Raw genomic sequence first — 21,772 nt, 5'->3', positions numbered from 1 at the left:
TCTCATTGTCTGAGCTAATTATTAGAACTTGATTTCCCTAACTTGAAACACAAGGGTTATAAATAATTATGTGTAAATGTGCTATGTATGGAGAACCTCAAGCTGGTGTGCGTATGGGATGGCAGGATGGTTCCAGCGGGTGAGGGAGAGAAAGGCCACCAGCTGTGGCAGCTGAGATTGTGGAAGAGTTGTGTAATACCAGTCACTTTTGGGTAAGAGATGGCAGCAGAAGCCAGGCCAGGCCAATGATGAGTGCAGGGACCATGGTCTGTGGGAGTGTCTTCTAAGGGGTGGAAGGTAGAAGAAAAGGAGAGTGATGGCTTGGCTCCTCATTTGAGCTACTGAGGGGGGTGGGGACTACATGGGCAGCAGAAGTGGTCACAAGCTAAAGCATTTTTCAAGGAACCATATGAGACAAGTGTGTCAGGCCCAGAGGAGACGACTTAAGGAGTGAGGAATATTCTGGAAGATATTGTATGGGCAGCCAAACAAAGTGGATAACAGGAAACCGTCTTTCTCTTTCACCTCAGCCGATGAGCTAAACATTTTACCTCATACCATGGGGGAGTTTAACTGTATGCCTAAACAAGCAGCGGGGAGAGGCATAGCCAAGAAAGGCAAGACCTTCAATGTGGGGGAGGATGGAGTCTTTGAGAAGTCAACTTTTTCCATGTTATCCCAGAAGGTGACAGGGAAAAGAGATGTCTGACATGAGCCAAATTTTGCCTCTGTGCCCAGATCTGTGAGGGTAGGCGTTGTGGTGGGGCAGCAAAGGCACCCGCTCCAACTCTGCCCCACATCCATTGGGCCTTCCTGGAGCAACAAAGCCCTGGCTGCTCACTGCAGAGGTCCAGGTGAATGGTGGCACGTGATGTCTGTCTTCACCTCATAACTTGCCCAGTTGGGAACTGGGCATTCAGTGTGTTCAACAGAGGTGGGAACCCATGCTGCCCCAAAGCTGAGCAGTCTCACTTTCACCACTGAGGTGAACTCGGGGCTCCTCCATCTCCCCTGGAGCCTCATCCTTTACTTCTTCAGACCCAGAGGCCATACTTCTGTTCTGAGGATCTTCTTGGCCTCTGCAGGCTGTGGAACAAGACTATCTGGCCTTGAATCTCAGCTCCTACATCGGTTATGAACCTTGAATGAGGAGCTTAACAGGACCATCAACATCTCAATTTCTTAATCCGTGAAAGAAGAATGTGAATGCTAATTTGTGGTGAGTTATGTAAGGCAAAAAAAAAAAGGTGTAACACAATGGACATAGCTGAGTATTCGGTAAGGTCAGCTCCTTACCGCCAGCTTTCCTGTTATAGCCTGAATCAGGTCTCTCCTGTTCCTTGTCAAACATCTCATTTTTGTATTTTTTCAGGGCTCCTCTTGGACCAATTCCCACCGATGCATGTGTGCATCCCATCGTGTGTTTCCTGAACCTTAGAACCGAGTGCTGCCCATTCCAGAACATTCCACCACCAGGAGTAGCTGGCACTTGGGTGGCTTTGGACTTCACAGAGTGGGCGGGGGTGTGTGTGGTTTATTCAGAGTTTTTGAGGAGGATCCTGTGCAGAGTAAGGGCAGGCGTACACTTTCCCGGACTTCTCTCTCTGAAAGGTGGGTTATTAGACGTTTCCGGGTGTTAGGGAGACAGATACCTAAGCATTAGAAGCACTTTTTTCTCAGGTTCTCCCCGAGGGCTTCGCTCTACCAATGCACCTTGACAGTTTCTCCCAGATCGACAGCAATATCCTTTGTCTCATGATGACTCCATGATGGCATCTCAGAGCCCAGGCTGGTCGGACTCTCTCTTCGTTGCTTTCCTTTCCAGCTCAACTCATTGTAAAGAATCAGCTTTTAAAGATTGCAAAGCCTGTGCGTGCCGCCCAGAGCCTCACCCTCACCCCCCTCTTTTCTCTGCGCGCTGGAATCTGGCTTCCAGAAAGTACTCTTGTGCCACTCCCAAAAGGCTGCACCTGATTTATATCCGTAGCGTCATAGAGGATCATTAACTTCTCTACACTTTCTCAAACTTCTTAAATTATGAAACATGTGCTGCACCTGAGTGCACCTTGGTCTCCCGTGGTGATTGGAGGGGTGAGGAGGGAAGTCTGGAAGCCCCACCCTCCCCAGAGCCAGCCCAGCCTAGGATCCCTCTCTTTCTCTCTCCCTTTTGGCAGACAGTGAAGACGTTAATCTCTTTCAGCTGAAGCAGGTTCCCTTCGTTTCTGTCCTGACAGGAGGCCAACAGGAGCTGACCCCAGGTCACCATGAGCTCGGCCATCACCAGCTGGGAGCACCCCGACCCTCTGGTGAGTGCTGCTGAAAGAGAGGGAAAGAGAAGAGAGGGGCAGGCAGAACGGAAGAAGGGCATGGAAGTGGGGTCCCGGCTGGGGGTCCCGGCGCCCTAATTCACTATTCATGCTCAGGACGTGTGGCTTACGTTCGAGGCAAGATTTTAGATTATTAGACTGGTGTGCAGCTGCCCTCCAGGTCCCCCCATCATGAGGCCAAGACTCCTCCCTGAGCACTAAACCCGGTGAGTGCCTTCTCAAGCAGGGAGGAAGCACTGGAAGATTCTTTGAGTTTTGCCTTTATTCACAGTTGGTCACTGCTGAATCTAAATGTCTAAATATTTGCTTTCTGGGCTCCTCCGTGTTATGATTTCTCTGATCAGAAGGACTTTCTAAAACAAAGCAAAGGGAAAGAGAGAGGGCATCGGAGAGCGAGACAGAGAACCAATATTTACCAAAGCACCAGTACCCCCCCGCCACTCTCTGTGTTTTATTTCCTTCCTTCCAAGCCAACGAAGCAGGTGCTTCTGTTCCTGGATGAGGAACCTGAGGCCCAGAGAAGTGACAGTGACACCTCTGGAGGCTTCTCCGGCGAATCCTTGAGCCCCGGCCCCACCACTTTCCCAACCCACTTTTGAGCACCTCCACGCAGCAGGATGAACGGAGTGAAAGAGTGAAGACACTCCGCTCCGCAACAGCGGCAAGAGCTCCTCTGCGTCAGGGCCGGACGGCAGCCCCGGGTGCCTGGGGGCTGAGTGTCCCCCGCAAACCCGGGCCGGGTCCCCGCAGCGGTCCTCGGAGGCCACCCACGGGGAAGAGGCCCCTCGGCTGTCTCTTCCAGGAACTCTTGGGAGGCCCTTCAGACATCTCTCCGCTTATCTCTTCAGAATTCTTTCTGCCCCTACTGTCATGGAAACAGCATGAAATCAAAGCAAACAACCGTCTTGGGAAATCAGAGACTTCCATGCGGTGGTTCACCTGCGGCCACCGGGAGCGGGACGTGTCTGGGCCTGCACCCACCCTCTTTCCCGCGGTCCGTCTTCTCTTCGTCTGCGGCCACCTCTTTGGGGATGTGTCTGGTTTCGCATGCCTGTTGCCCTGCTAGAAACTTTGAGGGACATTAAGGAGGGGGAGACAGCTTCCTGACCCTGAAAACTTATGGCCTAGCTAGGGGAACGCAGGACACGCAGAAATGCTTCTGGTCCAAGAGAGAGGACGGTGAATTATGCAACAGAGAGGCAGAGTGTGCTGGGAGGTGCGGGGAGAAAAGTCCTGTGGGGACACTTCTGCGGGGAGGTCCGCAGAAGTGATGGGGAGGAGGCGTTGAGCTCTTGCAAGTGGGAAGGGGAAGCAGGGGACTCCAAGGGGGCCCCAGGGGGAGCTAAGATGCTGACACAGGATAACAGAGGCCACATTTGGAGAAACCTGGACAACCCCATTGGCTAGCGCCGGGTGCATGGGAGTGTTAGCCAACAAACCTAGAGGGCCAGGCCGGTGACCAGAAGCTGTGGGAGGTGTGAGGGGAGTCAGTGGGGCAAGGGACCCCTCTTCCTCCCGGGAACCCCATTGCTGTCCCTGCACCTGAGTCTCCCCCTGCCTTGCCTGTCTGCCCCAGGCCATTGGGCGCTGCTCCCACTTATACGGGCACGCTGCTTCCACTCGTTCGGTCCACACTGAGCACGGGTGTTGGCTGCCGTCGAAGCCGGGCCACATGGAAGAATAAGGCCTAGTCAGCACATTCTAGGGCCTTCCATCCCCGCAGCAAAGATGGGTGCGGTAGCCATCTGTTGGGGTAACTGCACCCTGAGGAGAGCTTTGGCAGGTGTAGACGCAGGGCCACAGGAGTGCCTCTGAGGGCAGCTCCAGCATTCTGGGGCCAGGATCCCCAGCTACCTGTCTGGAAGGGCAATCTTCCCCATTTTCTGACCTTGGAGTTGGCCCCCACCCCTTTTCCACAAAGCGGCTGCTGTGCAGACGGGCCTCAGGCAAAGCAGCCTGTCCCCTCTCGGGCCCTGCTGATGTACAATGTGGAAAATACTGGTCTTTTTTTTTTTTTTTTTAAGATTTTATTTATTTCTTTGACAGAGAGAGAGATCACAAGTAGGCAGAGAGGCAGGTAGAGAGCGGGGGAGGCAGGCTCTCCGCCAAGCAGAGAGCCGGATGTGGGGCTCGATCCCAGGACTCTGGGATCATGACCTGAGCCGAAGGCAGAGGCTTATACCGCTGAGCCACTCAGGTGCCCCAAAATGCTGGTCTTTTGAGTCTGGACCTCGACATCCCAAACTGGCCAGCTGTGATCCCTGTGCCATGGCCTCTTGCCCCTGGCAGGCCGTCCATGCCCCGAGGTGAGACCAGGAAGTCCACTTGCTTCCTTCTAAAATGCCCAGGTGTGTCCCTATCTTGTTCCCAGCAGAGGGCGGACGATGGGCTCAACTGTCACCATGATGGCCAAGGCGGGAAGAAGGCCGGGCAGGCCGGGAGCTCCAGCAGCAGAGAGCCAACCTATAGCGTCCTGGATGTCCCCCCGTGGTACCTCTGCATTCTCTTGGGCATCCAGGTAACACCACCAGCAGGCCTGGGGCCCAAGGAGGCTCTGCCTCAAAAGCCACACACATGACCCCAGGGCCGAATTGGTTAAGAACCACAGCTTCAGTTACGAATATTCTTGTCTTCCGCGTTGTTGACCACTGGGGGAACGCCAAGCTCCTCGTGTCTCTCTCATTCTCTCCTCTCTCTCTCTCTCTCTCTCAGTGGGGGTGGGGGGGATGGGCATGGGGGGTTGGAATTAGCAGAGGATTCTCCCTCATGCTGAGCGGATAGGTCACACCAAGGACACCAACTGCATCATTTTCACGAGACTCATTTCAATTTATATGATTCGCAACAATTTAAAAAAATGTGATGAGCAGAGCTTGGGGAATTTGGGGAGACAAGCACAGTCAAACACTTGTGTTTGAACACTACAGGATACAGCCTTCCTGGATGACCACTGGTGGTTTCTATCAACGTGTAAATCATGTGCCCTTTAACCCAGTCCCCAGCACTTAAGAATTTCTCTGTGGGTACGAGGGCAAGACCTGTTAAGATAAGTACAGAGACGGTCTTGCAACGTTATTGGTGCTAGTAACATCAAACCCCACAACGAACAAATAAGCAAAACCCTAGAAACAACCCAATTATCCTTCAAAGGGAATGGGTTGAGCAAACGCAGGTGACTTTTGTATGCAGCTGTTAAAAAAAGATACATTTATCATGCAGTTAGGGAATATTCCCCAATGTGTAGATTGCTTTGGGTAGTATAGACATTTTAATGATAATCTCTTCTTCCTATCTATGAGCATGGAATGTCTTTCCATTTCTCTGTGTCCTCTCCAATTTCTTTTATCACTGTTTTATAGTTTTCAGAATATAGGTCTTTCATCTCTTTGGTGGGGTTTATTCCTAGGTATTTTATTACTTTTGGTGCAATTGTAAATGAGACTGTTTTCTTAATTTCTCTTTGTGCTGCTTCACTCTTGGTGTACAGAAATGCAGCGGGTTTCTGTGTGTTGATTTTGTATCCTGTGACTCTACCAAATTGGTTTATCAGTTCTACTAGTTTTTTTGATGGTCTTTTGGGTTTTCATGGTATCGTGTCATCTGCTAATAGTACAAGTTTGACTTCTTCCTTACCAGTTTGGATGCCTGTTATTTTTTTGTTGTCTGATTGCTGTGGCTGGGACTTCCAGTACTATGCTGAAAGAAAGTGGTAAAAGTGGACATCCTTGTCTTGTTCCTGACCTTACAGGAAATGCTCTCTGTTTTTCCCCACTGAAGATGATATTAGCTATGGGTTTTTCATGTGAGGTATGTTCCCTCTAAAGCTCCTTTGCTGAGGGTTGTTGTTCTTTTTAAATCATGAATGGATGTTGTACTTTGTCAAATGCTTTTCTGCATCCACTGAAATGATCATATGGTTCTTACCCTTTCTCTGACTTATTCCTTTCCTCTTTATCCTTTCTCTTGTCCTTTCAATGTGATGTATCACATTGATTGATTTGGGAATATTGAACCACCATTGCAACCCAGAAATAAATCCCACTTGATCACGGTGAATGATTTTTTTTAATGTATTCTTGAATTCAGTTTCCTAGTATTTTATTGACGATTTTTGCATCTATGTTCATCAGGGATATTGGTCTATAGTTCTCCTTTTTAGTGGTGTCTTTATCTTGTTTTGGTATCAGTGTAATGCTGACCTCAGAGAATGAATATGGAAGTTTTCTTTCCTTTTCAATTTTTCAAATAGTTAAAGAATAACAGGTATTAACGCTTCTTTAAATGTTTGTTAAAATTCACCTGTGAAGCCACCTGACCCTGGACTTTTTGTTTGTTGGGAATTTTTTGCTTATTGATTCAATTTCTTTCCTGGTTAACAGGCTGTTCAAATTTTCTGTTTCTTTCAGTTTCAGTTTTGGTATTTTGTGTTTTCAGAAACGTATCCATTTCTCCCAGGTTGTCCAGTTTGTTGGCATAGAGTTTTTCATGATACTCTGTTGCAATTGTTTGTCTTTCTGTGGTGTTAGCTGTTATTTGTCCGCTCTCATTTGTGACTTTATTTATTTTTTCATTTTTGATAAATCTGGCCTGAGGTATATCAATTATATTGGTTTTTTTTTTCCCAAAGAACCAGCTCCTGGTTTCATTGACCTGTTCTATTGGGGTTTTTGTTTGTTTGTTTATTTTTAGTTTTTCATTTATTTCTGTTCTAATCTTTATTATTTCATTTCATTTTTTTTTCTGCTGGTTTTAGGTTTTGTTTGTTGTTGTTTTTTTTCTAGCCCCTTTAGGGATAAGGTTAGATTATGTATTTGAGATTCTTCTTGTTTCTTGATCTAGGCCTCTATTGCTGCAACCCTTCCTCTTAGAACTGCTTTTGCTGAATCCTAAAGTTTTGGATTGTTGTGCTTTCATTTTCTTTTGTTTCCGTGTACTTCTTTTTTCTTCTTTTATTTCCTGGTTAACCCATTCACTGTTTAGTAGCATATTACTTAATCTCCATGTGTTTGTGATATTTCCAGATTGTTTTCTGGTGGCTGACTTCTAGTTTCATAGTGTTATGGTCAGAAAAGATGCATGGTAGGACTTTGGTGTTCTTGAATTTGTTGAGGCTTGTTTTGTGGGCTGACACATAATCTATTCTATAGAATGTTCTATGTGCACTTGAAAAGAATGTGTATTCTGCTGTTTTAGGATGAAATGTTCTGAATATATCTGTTAAATCCATCTGTTCCAGTGTGTCATTGAAAGCCACTGTTTCCTTGTTGATTTTCTGTTTAGATGATCTATCTATGGATGTAAGTGGGGTGTTAAAGTCCCCTACTATTACTGTATTACTATTGATTAGTTCCTTTATGTTTGTTATTAGCTATTTAAATGTGTTTGGGTGCTCCCATATTGGGTGCATAAATATTTACAATTGTTATATCTTCTTGTTGGATTGTCTCCTTTATTATTATATAGTGTCCTTTGTCTCTTGTTACACTCTTTGTTTTGAAGTCAATTTTGCCTGAAGTAAGTATTGCTACTCGGCTTTCTTTCTTTCTTTCTTTCTTTTTTAAGATTTATTTATTTATTTAAGAGAGAGAGAGAGCATGAGCAGAAGGAGGGACAGAGGGAAAGAATCCTAAAGTACACTCCCTGCTGAGTGTGAAGCCTGATGCAGGAATTATCTTATAACTCTGAGATTGTGACCTGAGCCAAACCAAGAGTTGGATTCTTAACTGACTGAGCCACCCAGGTGCCCTCCTCCTGTCTTTCTTTTGACATCCATTTGCATGATAACTACTTCTCCCTCACTTTCAATCTGCAGATGTCTTTAGGTTTAAATGTGTCTCTTATAAGCAACATATAGATGACTCTTTTTTTTTTAATCCTTTCTGACACCCTATGCATTTTTATCGAAGTGTTTAGTTCATTTACATTCAAAGTAATTATTGATTGATCTCTGTTTACTGCCATTTTATTACTTGTTTTGTGGTTGTTTCTGAAGATTTTCTCTGATCCTTTCTTGTCTTTCTCTCTGTCATATTTTGCTGATTTTCTTTAGTGACATATTTGGATTTATTTTTCTTTATTCTTTGCATGTTTATTAGTGGTTTTTGATACATGGTTGTCATTAGGTTTGTCTATAACCTCTTCTACAAATAGCAGTCTGTATTAAGTTGGTGGTCGTTTAAGTCTAAACCCATTCTTTTCTCCTCTCCTCCCATGTGTTTTTTTTTTTTTTTAAAGATTTTATTTATTTATTTGACAGAGAGAGATCACAAGTAGGCAGAGAGGCAGACAGAGAGAGAGGAAGGGAAGCAGGCTCCCTGCTGAGCAGAGAGCCCGATGCAGGACTCGATCCCAGGACCCTGGGATCATGACCCGAGCCGAAGGCAGAGGCTCCAACCCACTGAGCCACCCAGGCACCCCTCTCCTCCCATGTGTTAAGTATATGTTATTATATTTTATATTTTTGTGTGTATGTGAGTTCCTTGACTTATTTTTTATAGAAATATTCATTGTTACTGCTTTTGTGTTTCCTGCTTTTGTACTGTCACATTTGGTCTCTCCTTTCCACTCAAAGTGTCTCCTTTAATATCTCTTGAGGGGTTGGTTTAGTCGTCATGAACTCCCTTAGTTTTTCTTTGTCTGGGAAACGTTTTCTCTCTCTTTCTGTTTCTGAATGATGTTCTTGCTGGATAGGGAGTATTCTTTTTTTTTTTTTAATCGTGATAGTATTTTAATATCATACTTAACTGCCCTACACTGCTCAGGAACCCCTGGAGTATTCTTGGCTGCAGATGTTTCCCATTCAGCACTTTGACCAAATCATGCCACTCCCTTCTGGCTTGCCATGTTTCTGTTGAAAAATCTCCTACTAGCCTTCTGGGTTTTTCCTTGTAAGTTAATGACTTCTTTTGTCTCACTGCTTTTAAGATTTTTTCTTTATCACCATAGTTTGCAAGCTTAATTACACTGCATCTTGGTGTGGGTCTGCTTTTGTTGATGTTGTCAGGAGTTCTCTGTGCCTTCGGGATCTGGAGGTCTGTTTCCTTCCTCAGATTAGGAACATTTTCAGCTATCATTTCTTCAAATATATTTTCCGTCCCCTTTTCTCTCTTCTTCTGGGACTCTTAAAATACAAATGTTATTACATTTGATGGATTTACTGATTTCCCTAAGTCCATTCTTGTTTTGTGTAATTCTTTTTTCTCTTTTGTTCAGCTTGATAACTTTCCATGACTCTGCCTTCAAGCCCACTCATTTGTTCCTCTGTTTCTTCTATCCTGTTTTTCATCCCATCACATCTGCCCTCATTTTGTTTACTGAGCCCTTATAGCTCTGCTGTGTTATTCCTTATCTCTGTGTTAAGGGTCTCACTCACGTCTTCCACTCTTTTCTTAAGTCTGTTGTGTATCGTTATGATCATTGCTTTAAATTCTCTGTCAGGCAGGTTACTTACATCTGTTTTGATTAGCTCTCTAGCCATGGCCTTGTCCTGTTCTTTCATCTGAGATAGGTTTCTCTGTCTCCCCATTTTGTCTGCCTCTCTGTGTCTGCTTCTGTGTGTTAAGAAAGTCAGCTATGACTTTGGCTCTTGAAAGTAGTGATGTGGGTGCCTGGGTGGCTCAGTTGTTAAGCGTCTGCCTTCAGCTGGGGTCATGATCCCAGAATTCTGGGATCGAGTCCTGCATCAGGCTCCCTGCTCCATCGGGAGTCTGCTTCTCCCTCTGACCTTCTCCGGTCTCATGCTCTCTCTTACTGTCTCTCTCTCTCAAATAAATAAGTAAAATCTTTTAATTAAAAAATAATAATAAAAATAAAAAAGAGAGTAGTGACTTTATGAAGACAAGGTCCTGAGTGTCTTGCAGGGCAGTGTCCCCTGCTCACCAAGACCTGGCCCTTCAGGAGAGGCTCCGGTGTGTTGCTAACACGTTGCTGTGGTGTCTGAGTCACTGCTCCTTTCAGCGCATCATCTGCGCTGCTGTTTGACTGTTGTGGGCTGTGCTTGCTCTCCGTGGTGTTAGTGGGACCCAGGTAGGCCAGCTCTGAAGGGGCATGCCCACCAGGGAATCTGGGAGCAGGGCGGCAGTGTTAGCAAAGTGCAGCAGGCCACTAGTCCCATGCCAAATCTCCAAAGCACCTAGGAGGCTGTCAGCTGGGGGCTGCGAGCCGGGCGGCTGGGGGTGTGAGGCTGGGCTCGGTGCAATGGTGCGGCGGGCAACGCCGGCAGCTCTGCGCCCTGAGGTTGGCAGGGCACGTGCGCTGCTTTGACAGAATTTGCTCTGAGCCCGGCGGAGGCCACAGGTGTCTGTGCGGCCCCGCCTCCTGCACGTGGCTCTGTTTATGCCAGTGATAGGGGGGTGGGGTGGGGAGGGCACCACCAGCTCCCTCGTTTTCAAAGAAGTCCTCCAAGCACGCTCCACAATCAGTTTGAACAGACCTGTCTCCTCTTTGCTCCAGATGTTGTATAAACTGCCGTGTTTTGTTTTCAAGATTTATTCATTTATTTATTTGAAAAAGAGAGAGAGAGACAGAGAGAGGGAGAGCGAGCTTGGAGGGGGAGGGGCAGGGGGCGCGAGAGAGAGTCCCAAGCATACTCCCTGCTGAGTGCAAAGCTAACGACACAGGGTTTCGTCTCACAACCCTGAGATCACCACCTGAGGCCTGAGCCGGAACCAAAGTCAGTCGCTTCCCTGACTGTGCCAGCCAGGCGCCCCTAAACCGCCATTTCTACGTTGCGTCTCCACACAGGCAGCTGGCTCTTTAAGGGCGGGGACCCGGCTGTCACGCGCCCTTCTGATTGGCCCAGGCCTGAGTCAGCTGACTTTTGCCGCTCTAGGCTTCGAGTCTCCCCAGGATTTACAGACCCCTGCAGTGCGGCCGCTCTGGTGGTTAAAGCCAAAGGGTATGGGGATTCGTCTCCCCTGTGTGAGCTCCCTGGTGCCAGAACCCATTGCTCCGCCCTCTCTGCCTGCACAGGTCGCTCCCCGTGGCAGGCAGCCTCCCGCCATCTTTCCGACCTTCCTGACCTTTCAGACGCAGCGTCTTCTCTATATTCAGTTGTGGGATTAGCTGTGAGCGTGGAAGGGGGTGAGCTCAGCATCCTCCTACCCGTTCCCTGGCCTCCCGAGCTCCAAGTCTCTCGCCCACTTTTAAATCAGATTATTTGGGTTTTGCTGTTGAGTTCCTTAGATATTCTGGATATTAACACTGTACGTGGGTGGCTCAGTCGGTTAAGCCTCTGCCTTCAGCTCAGGTCATGATCCCAGGGTCCTGGGGTCGAGCCCTGCATCCGACTCCCTGCTCAGCGGGGAGGCTGTTTCTCCCTTTCCTCCTGGTCGTGCTCGCTCGCTCTCTCTCCTAAATAAATAAATTAATTAAATATTTAAAAAAAAATTGGATACTAACTTTTTATAGATAGACGGTTTGCAAATATTTTCTCCCATTCTGTAGGAGGCCTTTTTATTGTGCTGTTTCTTTGGCTGTGCAGAGTTTTTTACTTTGATGTAGTCCTGCTTTCTTATTTTTGCTTCTGTTGTTGGTGCTTTTCGTGTCATAGCTAACAATCTTTGCCAAGACCTGACGTTAAGGAGCTTTTCTGCTGTGTTTTCTTGTAGGAGTTTCACAGTTTCAGGCCTTACATTTAAGCCCTTAATCCGTTTTGAGTTAATTTTTGTGAATGGTGTGAGATAGGAGTTCCATTTTTCATTCTTCTGTGTGTGGCTGTAGATTTTGCAGCACCATTAATTTTTTAAAAATTTATTATTATTATTATTATTATTTTTGCAGCATCATTAATTGATGACACTACCCTTTCCCCCACAAGTCTTTTTGGCTTCCTTGTCAAATATTGGTTGACCATATGTGCATGGGTTTATTTCTGGGCTCTCAATTCTGTTCTTTTGGTCTATTTGTCTACTTTTATGATAGAAACCATTCTGGTTTCTCCTTTTTTGTTTTTTGGATTTTTGAAAATAACATGCTTCCAGTTTTCAAAAACTGCTATCAAATTCAGCAAAAAATCTGCATATGTCATTGGCAAACGAATGAAATCCGGTATGTTTTTATTATTTCATTTTTGCTGTACTTTTTAAGGTAAAGGAAAATAACAGCCAGTTTTCAGGTACAATGCTGTTTGATTACTGTAGCTTTATAACAAAGTTTGAAATGAGGAATTATGATGGCTGCAGTTTTGTTCTTCTTTCTCAGGATTGCTTTGGCTATCTGAGGTCTTTTGTTGTCCCATACAAATTATAGCATTGTTTTTTTTTTTTTTTTTCTATTCTTGTGAACAAGGTCATTGAAATTTTGACAGCAATTTCATTGACTCTGTACCTGGCTTTGAATAGTATGGACATTTTTTAAAAAGATTTTATTTATTTATTTGACAGAGAAATCACAAGTAGGCAGAGAGGAGGCAGGCAGACAGAGGGGGGAAGCAGGCTCCCTGCTGAGCAGAAAGCCTGATGCCAGGCTCAATCCCAGGACCCTGAGATCATGACCTGAGTGGAAGGCAGAGGCCTTAACCCACTGAGCCGCCCAGGCGCCCCAGTATGGACATTTTTTTTTTAAAGATTTTATTTATTTACTTGACACAGAGAGAGAGATCACAAGTAGGCAGAGAGGCAGCCAGAGAGAGAGGGGGAAGTGGGCTCCCCGCTGAGCATAGAGCCTGATGTGGGGCTTGATCCCAGGACCCTGAGACCATGACCTCAGCGGAAGGCAGAGGCTTAACCCACTGAGCCACCCATTTAATGACATACATTCCTCCTCCCTTCTGCTAACTTTAGGCTTACTTTATTCTTCTTGTTCTAGTTCCTGGAGGTGTAGAATTAGGCTGCTTGAGATTTTTCTTCTGTGCCTTTATCACTATGAGCTTCCCTCTTAAAACTACTTTCCTGTGGCCCAGGAATTTTGATATCTTGTGTTTCCATTTCTGTTTTTCTCATTTTATTTTTTTGTCATTTCCCTTTTGCTTTATTCTTATTCCCATTGGTTGCTCAGGGGGATGTTGCTTACTTTCCACAGATTTGTGAATTTTCTGGTTTTCCTCCGGTTTCATACCATTACCATCAGAAAAGACCCTTGGTATGATTCCCTTCTTAAATTTGCCACGGCTGTTTGTGACTTAACATATGATCTGTCCAGGGGAATGTGCTTAAGGCTTCCTGGTCATTAGTCTTGCCCTCACCTTGTACATTGTTTTAATTATGAGCCTCTTGTCTTGTTCTTTTTTTTTTTCCTTAGATTTTTTAAAAGAATTTTTTAAGATTTTTAAAAAAGATCTTATTTATTTATTTGACAAAGAGAGGGAGCTCAAGTAGGCAGAGAGTCAGGCAGAGGGAGAATGAGAGGCAGAGGAGGGAGAATGAGAGGCAGAGGAGGGAGAATGAGAGGCAGAGGAGGGAGAATGAGAGGCAGAGGAGGGAGCCTGCTTCTAGGCTCAATCCCAGGACCCTGGGATCATGACCTGAGCTGAAGGCAGACACTTAACCGACTGAGCTACCCAGTCACCCCTCTTGTCTTGTTCTTCTTCTTCTTCTTTTTTTTAAAGATATTATTTATTTCAATCTCAAGTAGGTGGAGAGGCAGTCAGAGAGAGAGAGAGAGAGGAGGAAGCAGGCTCCCCACTGAGCAGAGAGCCCCATGCGGGGCTCGATCCCAGGCCTTAGATCATGACCTGAGCCGAAGGCAGAGGTTTAACCCACTGAGCGATCCAGGTGCCCCGCCTTGTTCTTATTCTTAAGACCCCCTCTTTGGTTCCTGTTATGTCCTCCTGTTTTGTGTCCTTGCCTGGGTTTCTTACCCAGAGTATCAGTTCCCAGTGTTGGGGTTGTGCCCTTGAACCCCAGACCCTCTGGCTGGGTCTCTGTTTCTTACTGCCTGGTCTCCCTCATTCCCACTGTTGATCTGAATGTCTGCCTGTCACTCCTGGTCAGGGTCCTCTGAGACCAGAGGTAGAATTCTTTCCTCTGGCTGGGGACCGGGAATGAGGGTTGGGGAGGCAGCCGCAACACCTACGTGCTTGTCCACTCTCTCTGCTCTGCCCACAGCACTTCCTCACGGCCCTGGGGGGACTCGTGGCAGTGCCGCTCATCCTGGCCAAGGACCTGTGCCTGCAGCATGACCCCCTGACTCAGAGCTACCTCATCAGCACCATTTTCTTCGTCTCTGGCCTCTGCACTCTCCTGCAAGTGTTTTTAGGAGTCAGGTAGGTAAAACTTTTTCCCCTGGCTTCTGACTTTTCCTTGCTGGAGTATCAGCAAGATTTGCTCGGCTTGCAGCTGGAGAGGTGGTTAGGCAGCTGGTGGGACCTGCTAAAGGGAACACGGGACTAGGAATCGAGCCTGGGTTCAAGTCCTTACTCCAACACTTAACTGTCTGTACTAGCTAGGATTCTTGATTAAAGTTACATAAATCCAGATTAGCTTAGGCAAAAATTCATTCTTTATTAATGTATAAGATCAAGGTAGGAGAAAGGCAAGGTGCATCACATGTCAGGAACAGGGACTCGGAAGATGGGACTTCTCTTGTTCTATAGAGGCCTTCCCCTAACGTTTGTGAGATGCAGGGCAAGAATACAAACAGCTTCCCACACACTGTGTGTCTAAATATTGGAGAGTTACAAACCGAAGTTACAAATTCTTAAATAAGATCTGTTCTGATCATTCTGCCTGGAAGACCAGGTTTGAATTTAGAATTCTACCACTGCTCAAAGTTCCACTTTAGGACTTAGCCTCATGGGAGGTAGGGCCAGCCCCTAGCCTGTGGCCTTCCCCCTTCTCTTCCTACCTCAAGCTTTGCTCCAGAGCACAAATGGTCTAACATGCATGAATAGGGACACCCCAGCCTGCATGTCCAAGCTCCACACCCAGCCCCAGCACACACACGCGCATACACACACATACCAGATTCCCCAAACAGCAGATGCGTGGCCCTCCTTAGGCTTGGGGGTGTCACATTTGCTTCATGGTCGGTCTTCAGCAGGACAGACCTGGGGAGGAGACCCAAGCAGCCTCTGGAAAAGACTCAGGGCCATTTACACTGAGAATTCTTGGCTCTCAAAGGGGAGAGGCACATGGGTTTGACGTGGACATGTCTCCCAGAGAAGGCGGAGTGGAGCCCTCTGGAGCATCGGGCTAGGTGCGGGGGGCTCTTCTGTCCTGTCTGAAGATAGTCTTCTCCTCACACTGCCAGCGCCTGACTTTGTTGGCACAGACAGGCTCCCCGCAGAGGAGTGTAGACAGGCTCTGGCAGTCCTCGTACTTTTCTCCCAAAGCAGGTGAGATCTGCCCTGGAGAGTCGCCCATTTTAAAATTCCAGGGAAGGGCACTGATGGTGCAATATAAGCCAAATGCCCAGCTCTCACCCACCGGGGCGACAAATATGGAGACTCCCCTTGAGGAGTTTCTCAAAGAGTCAGGGAAGAGGAATCCTGTTCTGAGGAGACGAGACGGCAGAGGCTCACTAGTGGGGTATGTGGTTTGGGACCCATAAAACAAGGCCAATGCGGCACTGCCCTTAGAGTCCCACTGAGATGAGCAATTGTTCAAATCGGTGCAGTCACCTTTTAGAAACAAAAAACATCCAGTCCCTTGTGTACCTATGTAGGCCGCTAAGATTAGCCCGAGAAACATGGAGTTTTTTTGCTCTGGCGCTGGCCTGGACAAAATTGTAAGGCCAGGAAAATGTTTCGTTGGAGCTTTCCTCCTCCTCACTTCCATACCTCCCCTCTTCCTGCTCTCCACCACTACCCCCTGCCCCACCTTGATTCCCAGAGTTCCACACAGCGGCTCTGTTGGGCTGCCATCTGCTCGGGAAATCCCTCTTTGTGGCTCTCTCTGGCCCTCTTCTGCTCACCCCCTCACCTCAGACCTGTTAGTCCTGCGTCTTCTTCCTTTAACATTAATTGAGCATCTAGTCCAAGGACAGATCCGGCTTCTGTTCCGCCTGAAGCTCACAGTTTTTGGTGTCCCCTTTAAGGAAAAGGAATCCAGAAGTATGAATACAAAAGCATATGTGAGAGAGAATATTATTACCTTGGAAAAAATCACAACAAACCACAAATTTTGAAAAGTAGATAAACACCACAAATGCTGTAAATTCCAAAATACAGCATGGCGCTTTTATTATTTAACATTCTTACGGCACCCTATCATACTTCTCCCCCACATTTTATGCCTGCAGACTCTTTTCTTCTTTAATTGAAGGTTGTGTACTCTTTGATCACCTCTTCATTTTATAAAGAGAAGGAGAGATTGTTCAGTCACTCCTCTAGCATGGGTTCATCCAAGTTTGCTTGGAAATACTGGTAGCTGAGATACAGAAATGCTGCTGTAGATTTGTGCCCTGCAAAATACAAATTCTGTTGTATTTGATTTCTATCAAAAAATTTTAAAATGCGTGCTGCATTTGTAAGTGTATATGGTGCATTATTAAGTATATTCTTTTTTTTAAGAGTTTATTTGTCTGACAGACAGATCACAAGTAGGCAGAGAGAGAGGGGAAAGCAGGCTCCCTGCTGAGCAAAGAGCCCGATGCGGGACTCGATCCCAGGACCCTGAGATCATGACCTGAGCCGGAGGCAGAGGCTTAACCCACTGAACCACCCAGGTGCCCTTATTAAGTATATTCTTGAGAGGAGACAGCTTCCATCTCGACTGCATAGAAATGAGAACCAGATCTTCCCTGGCAGTTTCACATATCTGACGGTGGTCAGATTTTCCAGACTTGCTTCTGGCACCTGCATTTCAGACCTTGTTTCTCATCCACCACCCACATGTGTCAAATGCCAGGTGCAGTGGGATACATTCATAACATCATGTGACCTCAGGTTCTATGCCCTCATGTCATGAAGTAGATTGAGCTAGCATGGGGTGGAGGGTGGGGGATAGGGGCATTGCAATAAACAATCATGGCACCAAGGTGGCTAGAAATAAATTAAGTATCCGTGGGTGGCTTAGTGGTCTCAAGCCACGTAAGTACATCCTACCACACTCAAACTCAATTTATCCTGACTCAGCTTCCCCTTAGGCGGATCCTAAAAGTGCTTATGGCCTTTCAAATGCCGTCTGATGCAAGATTCAGGGTCCACAAGGTGGCAGTACAAAGAGATAAGAGTTGTAGCCAAATGTGGCTGAAACTGTTTACTTTTGCAAAGTCAACAAAGACATATGGCTAATGAACGCAGGGTAGGGACCCCTCCCCATACTTTAGGAGTCAGGCAAGTGAAAATCCTTCGCCAAAAATCTCCATTTGACCTATTCTGTGCCAGGCCTGTGCTCAACCCTGGGGTTGTGAAGGGAAATGGAAAACATTTCCAACAGTGGGCTTCTGGCCTGACCTGTCTTGACAGAAAATGACTGGACAGGAAAACATTAATATCCATGTCTTTTTTGTCAATTTTATGAATTAAACCACACAGGTCTAGATGATATGGGGCTGGCCCCTTGTTTCCAGGAGAGGCTGACTGTAGACAGCATTCCGAGGACTATATTCACTCTTGGCCTGGCCATTTTGCCTGAATCCAATCAAAGGCACTTTGCAAAGTGCTTCCTTTGCAAGTCATTTCCAGGTGATATGCCAAGGCTTAAGTTCTTACGATCTCTGCTGAGGAGTGAGACACACATGCCCACAGCATTGGTGGGTTAGTTCCCTGCTTTCTTTCTTCTGTCACCATCTCTTAGAGCCAGAATTTCTTCCAGATCCCTCACCAAGGACTCAAAGAGGTATAGGGTTTGCTCTGGTTTCTCTCTCAGAACGCTAAAATGCAGATACCTTCCCCCATTTTCCAGGATTGGCCCTAGGAATGTAAGAGGCTGTGGTAGCATTAGGGAGGCCTTGCAGGAACCTGCCTGGGGATCTGGGAACCCCACCCCTGTCCCGGCCCCATGGAGAGTTACAAAGGGAAGAGCATTGAGCTTCGAAACTGGAGGCCTGAACCCCAGTCTTAGCGTCTGTGCCATGGGAACTTGGACAAGTCACTCTCCCTCTTTAAGACTCAATTTTCTCATCTATAAAGTGAAGGAGTTCAACTATACAGTGTCTGAAGGCCTCTTTGATCTCTGTTATGGACAGCTCTGATGTTGACAGAGAAGGTGATGAAGTGCCCTATTTTAATTGGATTACTGGTAGTAAAAGCACCTGTGGGCTTAGCCTGATGGTGGGTTTTGTGAGAAACAAACTCATCAGGAGTTAGGATCCAAAGAACTTGAACTTACCCCTTCATTAAATATGCAGAGAAAGAGGGAAATAAAATTAGGAAGTAAAATCACCCTAATGTCTTTAGACTAAGGTGAGGGCAGGAATAAATGTGCGTTTGGTTCTACCCATGGAAATAAGCTCCCCTTCCCCCCAGATGCTGATGAGTAACTTCCTGAGACATTATGGATTATAAAACCTAGCTGATAGTCTATGACTCAAAGGCCAAGTAGATCTGATTGCTGGTTATTTGGTGATAACCCAAAACAGGCTGATGTTGCAATAAGATTTCAGAATATCTTAGTGATTAAAATGACATTAAATAATAAAAAATGATAAGAGTTGATAACTGCTGCTTTTTTTTTTTTTTTAAGGGTGTGCACATGCAGCATGGCGGTGGGGTGGGGGCAGAAGAAGAAAGAATCTTTAAGCAGGCTGTATGCCCAGTGTGGAGCCCAGTGCGGGGCTCCATCCCACTATCCTGAAATCCCGAGCTGAGCCAAAAATCAAGAGTTGGACGCTCAATGGACTGAGCAGCCCAGGTGCACCACTGCTCAGTATCAGAGCTCACAAGCACTCTGCCCAGTGTGGGGCGGGCAGCTGTACTCCTTGACAACATGGATAGCTGCTTCCCTGGTATGACTTTAGGGGTCTTAGGTGCATACCCCCAGGAGCCTTCCTCACTTAGGCTGGTTCTATAGAAAGGCTATACCCACTGACAGGCATATGTAGTTATGCGGCCACTTTGCTCCTGCCCTTTTGACAGCCAGGTCACCAGAGGTACCAATGGAGCTCTGGCTGGAGCAGGAACAGTGGTGGCTTTGCGGGTAGAAGTGACCGGGCCATCCATTGCAACAGAGGAGTCCTGAAGACGGGGCTGGTACTTCTGCTTCCTCTGGGTTTAAGTTGAGTAGTTACCAATTGGGGAAGGCACATGATGACATTTCCTTATCTGGTCCAGGGAGCTCTGTAGAAAATGAACAAAGTGCTCCATGTCCAGTAGGAAGTAGCTGGGACTCAGAGTGCTCACTAATTCTTACAACACAGTGACCCTTTAAAACTCAAGAGGAATTCTTCAGTCCCATCTTACAATCCTGGGTCTCTGCTCCCTGTTCTGATCGATTTCAAAGAAAAGTCCCCGTGACCTCATCCTTTACCCACTCATTGAAATGACTCAAGAAGGGAACATCAAAATGATGACATGGGTGAGGTTGGATTCCAGCAGCTCACCCTCCAGACACATCTGTCCCCAACGGTTGACCACTTCCCCGTTTACCCACAGGCTTCTTGAATTGCACATGTCCCAACCCCAAACCTTCTCAGGGCAATCATCCAGGTTCTCAAGTGCATAAGGCATATTGCTCTCCCTAGAGGAGACTTCATGCTTCCTTTCCTCTCTACCCTGGACAATATTTGCATCATTTTCTCCTGAAGTCCTCATGTTTCTGTGAAGAGGAACTGTTTTTTAATTTTTCTAAAGCCTAGAGAATTATATTAGAAAATGCACACAAGGAGCTTAGCTCAGTGTCAGGTACAGAAATTTATTTTTCACATCAAGGAAAGGATTGTACTATACACAAAATTTTGTGCCCTCCCTCTCCTTTTTAATAAGTAAAACATTTTAATTATAAAAAACAGCTCTCCTTTCACTCTTTAAACATATACAATGCACTGTAATATTTTTCCATTTTATTTTATTTTTTTTTATTTTTATTTTTTTAAAGATTTTATTTTATTGATTTGAGAGAGGGAATGAGCGAGGAGAAGGTCAGAGAGCGAAGCAGACTCCCCATGGAGCTGGGAGCCTGATGTGGGACTCGATCCCGGGACTCCAGGATCACGCCCTGAGCCGGAGGCAGTCGTCCAACCAACTGCGCCACCCAGGCGTCCCTATTTTTCCATTTTAGCAAGCACACTTCTGCAATAGTATTTTTTAAAAAAATGATCACTTAGTATTTCATTCTCTAGAATATATAATTATATTCCAATTTATTTAGCTATTTCCTATTAAAGAACATTTAAACTGTTTCAAGATTTTCACTATAGTAATAGCAGCCAATGTAATTTATAATTATGAGAGGTAGAAATTATATGTATACTGAGAATCATTTCTCTGTTTGAAGACAGAAAAAGACTGGTAGAAATCTTTAAGGTTATTGGTGGGTGGTTTACATTATATATGAAAGGTATTTATTTTGTGAGTGCTGATAATATTTATCTGGTTAAAAATTAAAAAAAAAAGACTAGAACAAAATGTTAATCATTTCCAGGTTATAGAATTAGGGTGATTTAAATTTATTCTTTATATTTTTCTTTATTGCCATTTATTTTCCTTCAATGTCCATGTATTACTTCATGACTGGGAAAAGTAACAACCATTTTAAATGTATTTTTAGAACAGTTTTGGGACATGTTTTGTGAGCCATACCCTTTGAACCTGTGCCTGAGAGCAAAAGTCCAGTAGGTTGCCTCTTACTATCTTGGAGTAGGGACTGAGAGCTATGGATGAAGGCCCCAGCCTTGAGACAAATTCTGAGAGCCTACAACTTTTGCAACTTCACCTGCGTTCATCTTTGTTTCCCCAGTTCATTTCTCCATGATCGGGGTATAGCTCAGGGGTAGAGCATTTGACTGCATTTCTCCATGATCAGCATGAAAGCCCTAAAAACAAAGAAGGACGGGTATGTCTTTGGGGCAGAACAGAAGGGAGAGCTGGAGCAATGGCTCCCAATCCATCACTGGCTTTGGGCAGAGGGATGCGGTGGGGGGACTGGGGTACTCTCAGGGTAATAAGCAATGATAGGTTTAAAGAAGATAGACAAACAGCCTTCCCCTTCCTACCAGAAATCTTCCTCCCTCCTTTTTTTTTTTTTTTCTCTAGACTGAGGCAAACATTTCATCCTTTTAAACTGATTATTTAGGTACTATCCTCCAAATCTCTAATCAACACACATCCCTTTTAGGTATTACTAATCAGTGCGCCAGTATCGATGTTTGAGGTCTCCTCTTCTTTCACAGACCCTCACTCACCACATACAAGCGGACTTCCTGTCCTCTTATGCGTCTATGCTCCCAGCTTAGTTCAATATTCCATGTTGACATTATAATTAATGACTATGATATTATTTGGAGCTGAATCATGTTCCCTTTTCCTGCCCAGATTTTTGTTTTCCCTGGAGTTTACATCTTTCTTGTTTCTAATATACTTAATTTTCTATGTACTTATTTCTAATTCAATTCTATACTCTTTGCTT

General features: G+C 45.8%; 1 protein-coding gene across 4 annotated transcripts in view; it reads left to right on the top strand.

Annotated features, from left to right (window-relative positions):
• Positions 1–2,055: 2,055 nt before the first annotated feature.
• Positions 2,056–21,772, top strand: part of LOC122905097 (solute carrier family 23 member 1-like) — a 47,602-nt gene continuing 27,885 nt past the window's right edge. The window contains exons 1-3 of one of the 4 annotated variants that reach the window (XM_044246629.1): positions 2,056–2,306; positions 4,702–4,845; positions 14,372–14,529. In XM_044246629.1, the coding sequence (XP_044102564.1) occupies positions 2,265–2,306; positions 4,702–4,845; positions 14,372–14,529 (344 nt within the window). In that variant the 5' untranslated portion in view covers positions 2,056–2,264. Of the gene's footprint in view, positions 2,307–3,131; positions 3,322–4,698; positions 4,846–14,371; positions 14,530–21,772 lie in introns of those variants that run through there. The other 3 variants (XM_044246628.1, XM_044246627.1, XM_044246626.1) reach the window with 3 other exon arrangements.

Source organism: Neovison vison, chromosome 4 (assembly GCF_020171115.1).
Source record: "Neovison vison isolate M4711 chromosome 4, ASM_NN_V1, whole genome shotgun sequence".
Lineage (NCBI taxonomy): Eukaryota > Metazoa > Chordata > Mammalia > Carnivora > Mustelidae > Neogale > Neogale vison.
This window is presented reverse-complemented; position numbering and strand designations above follow the sequence as displayed.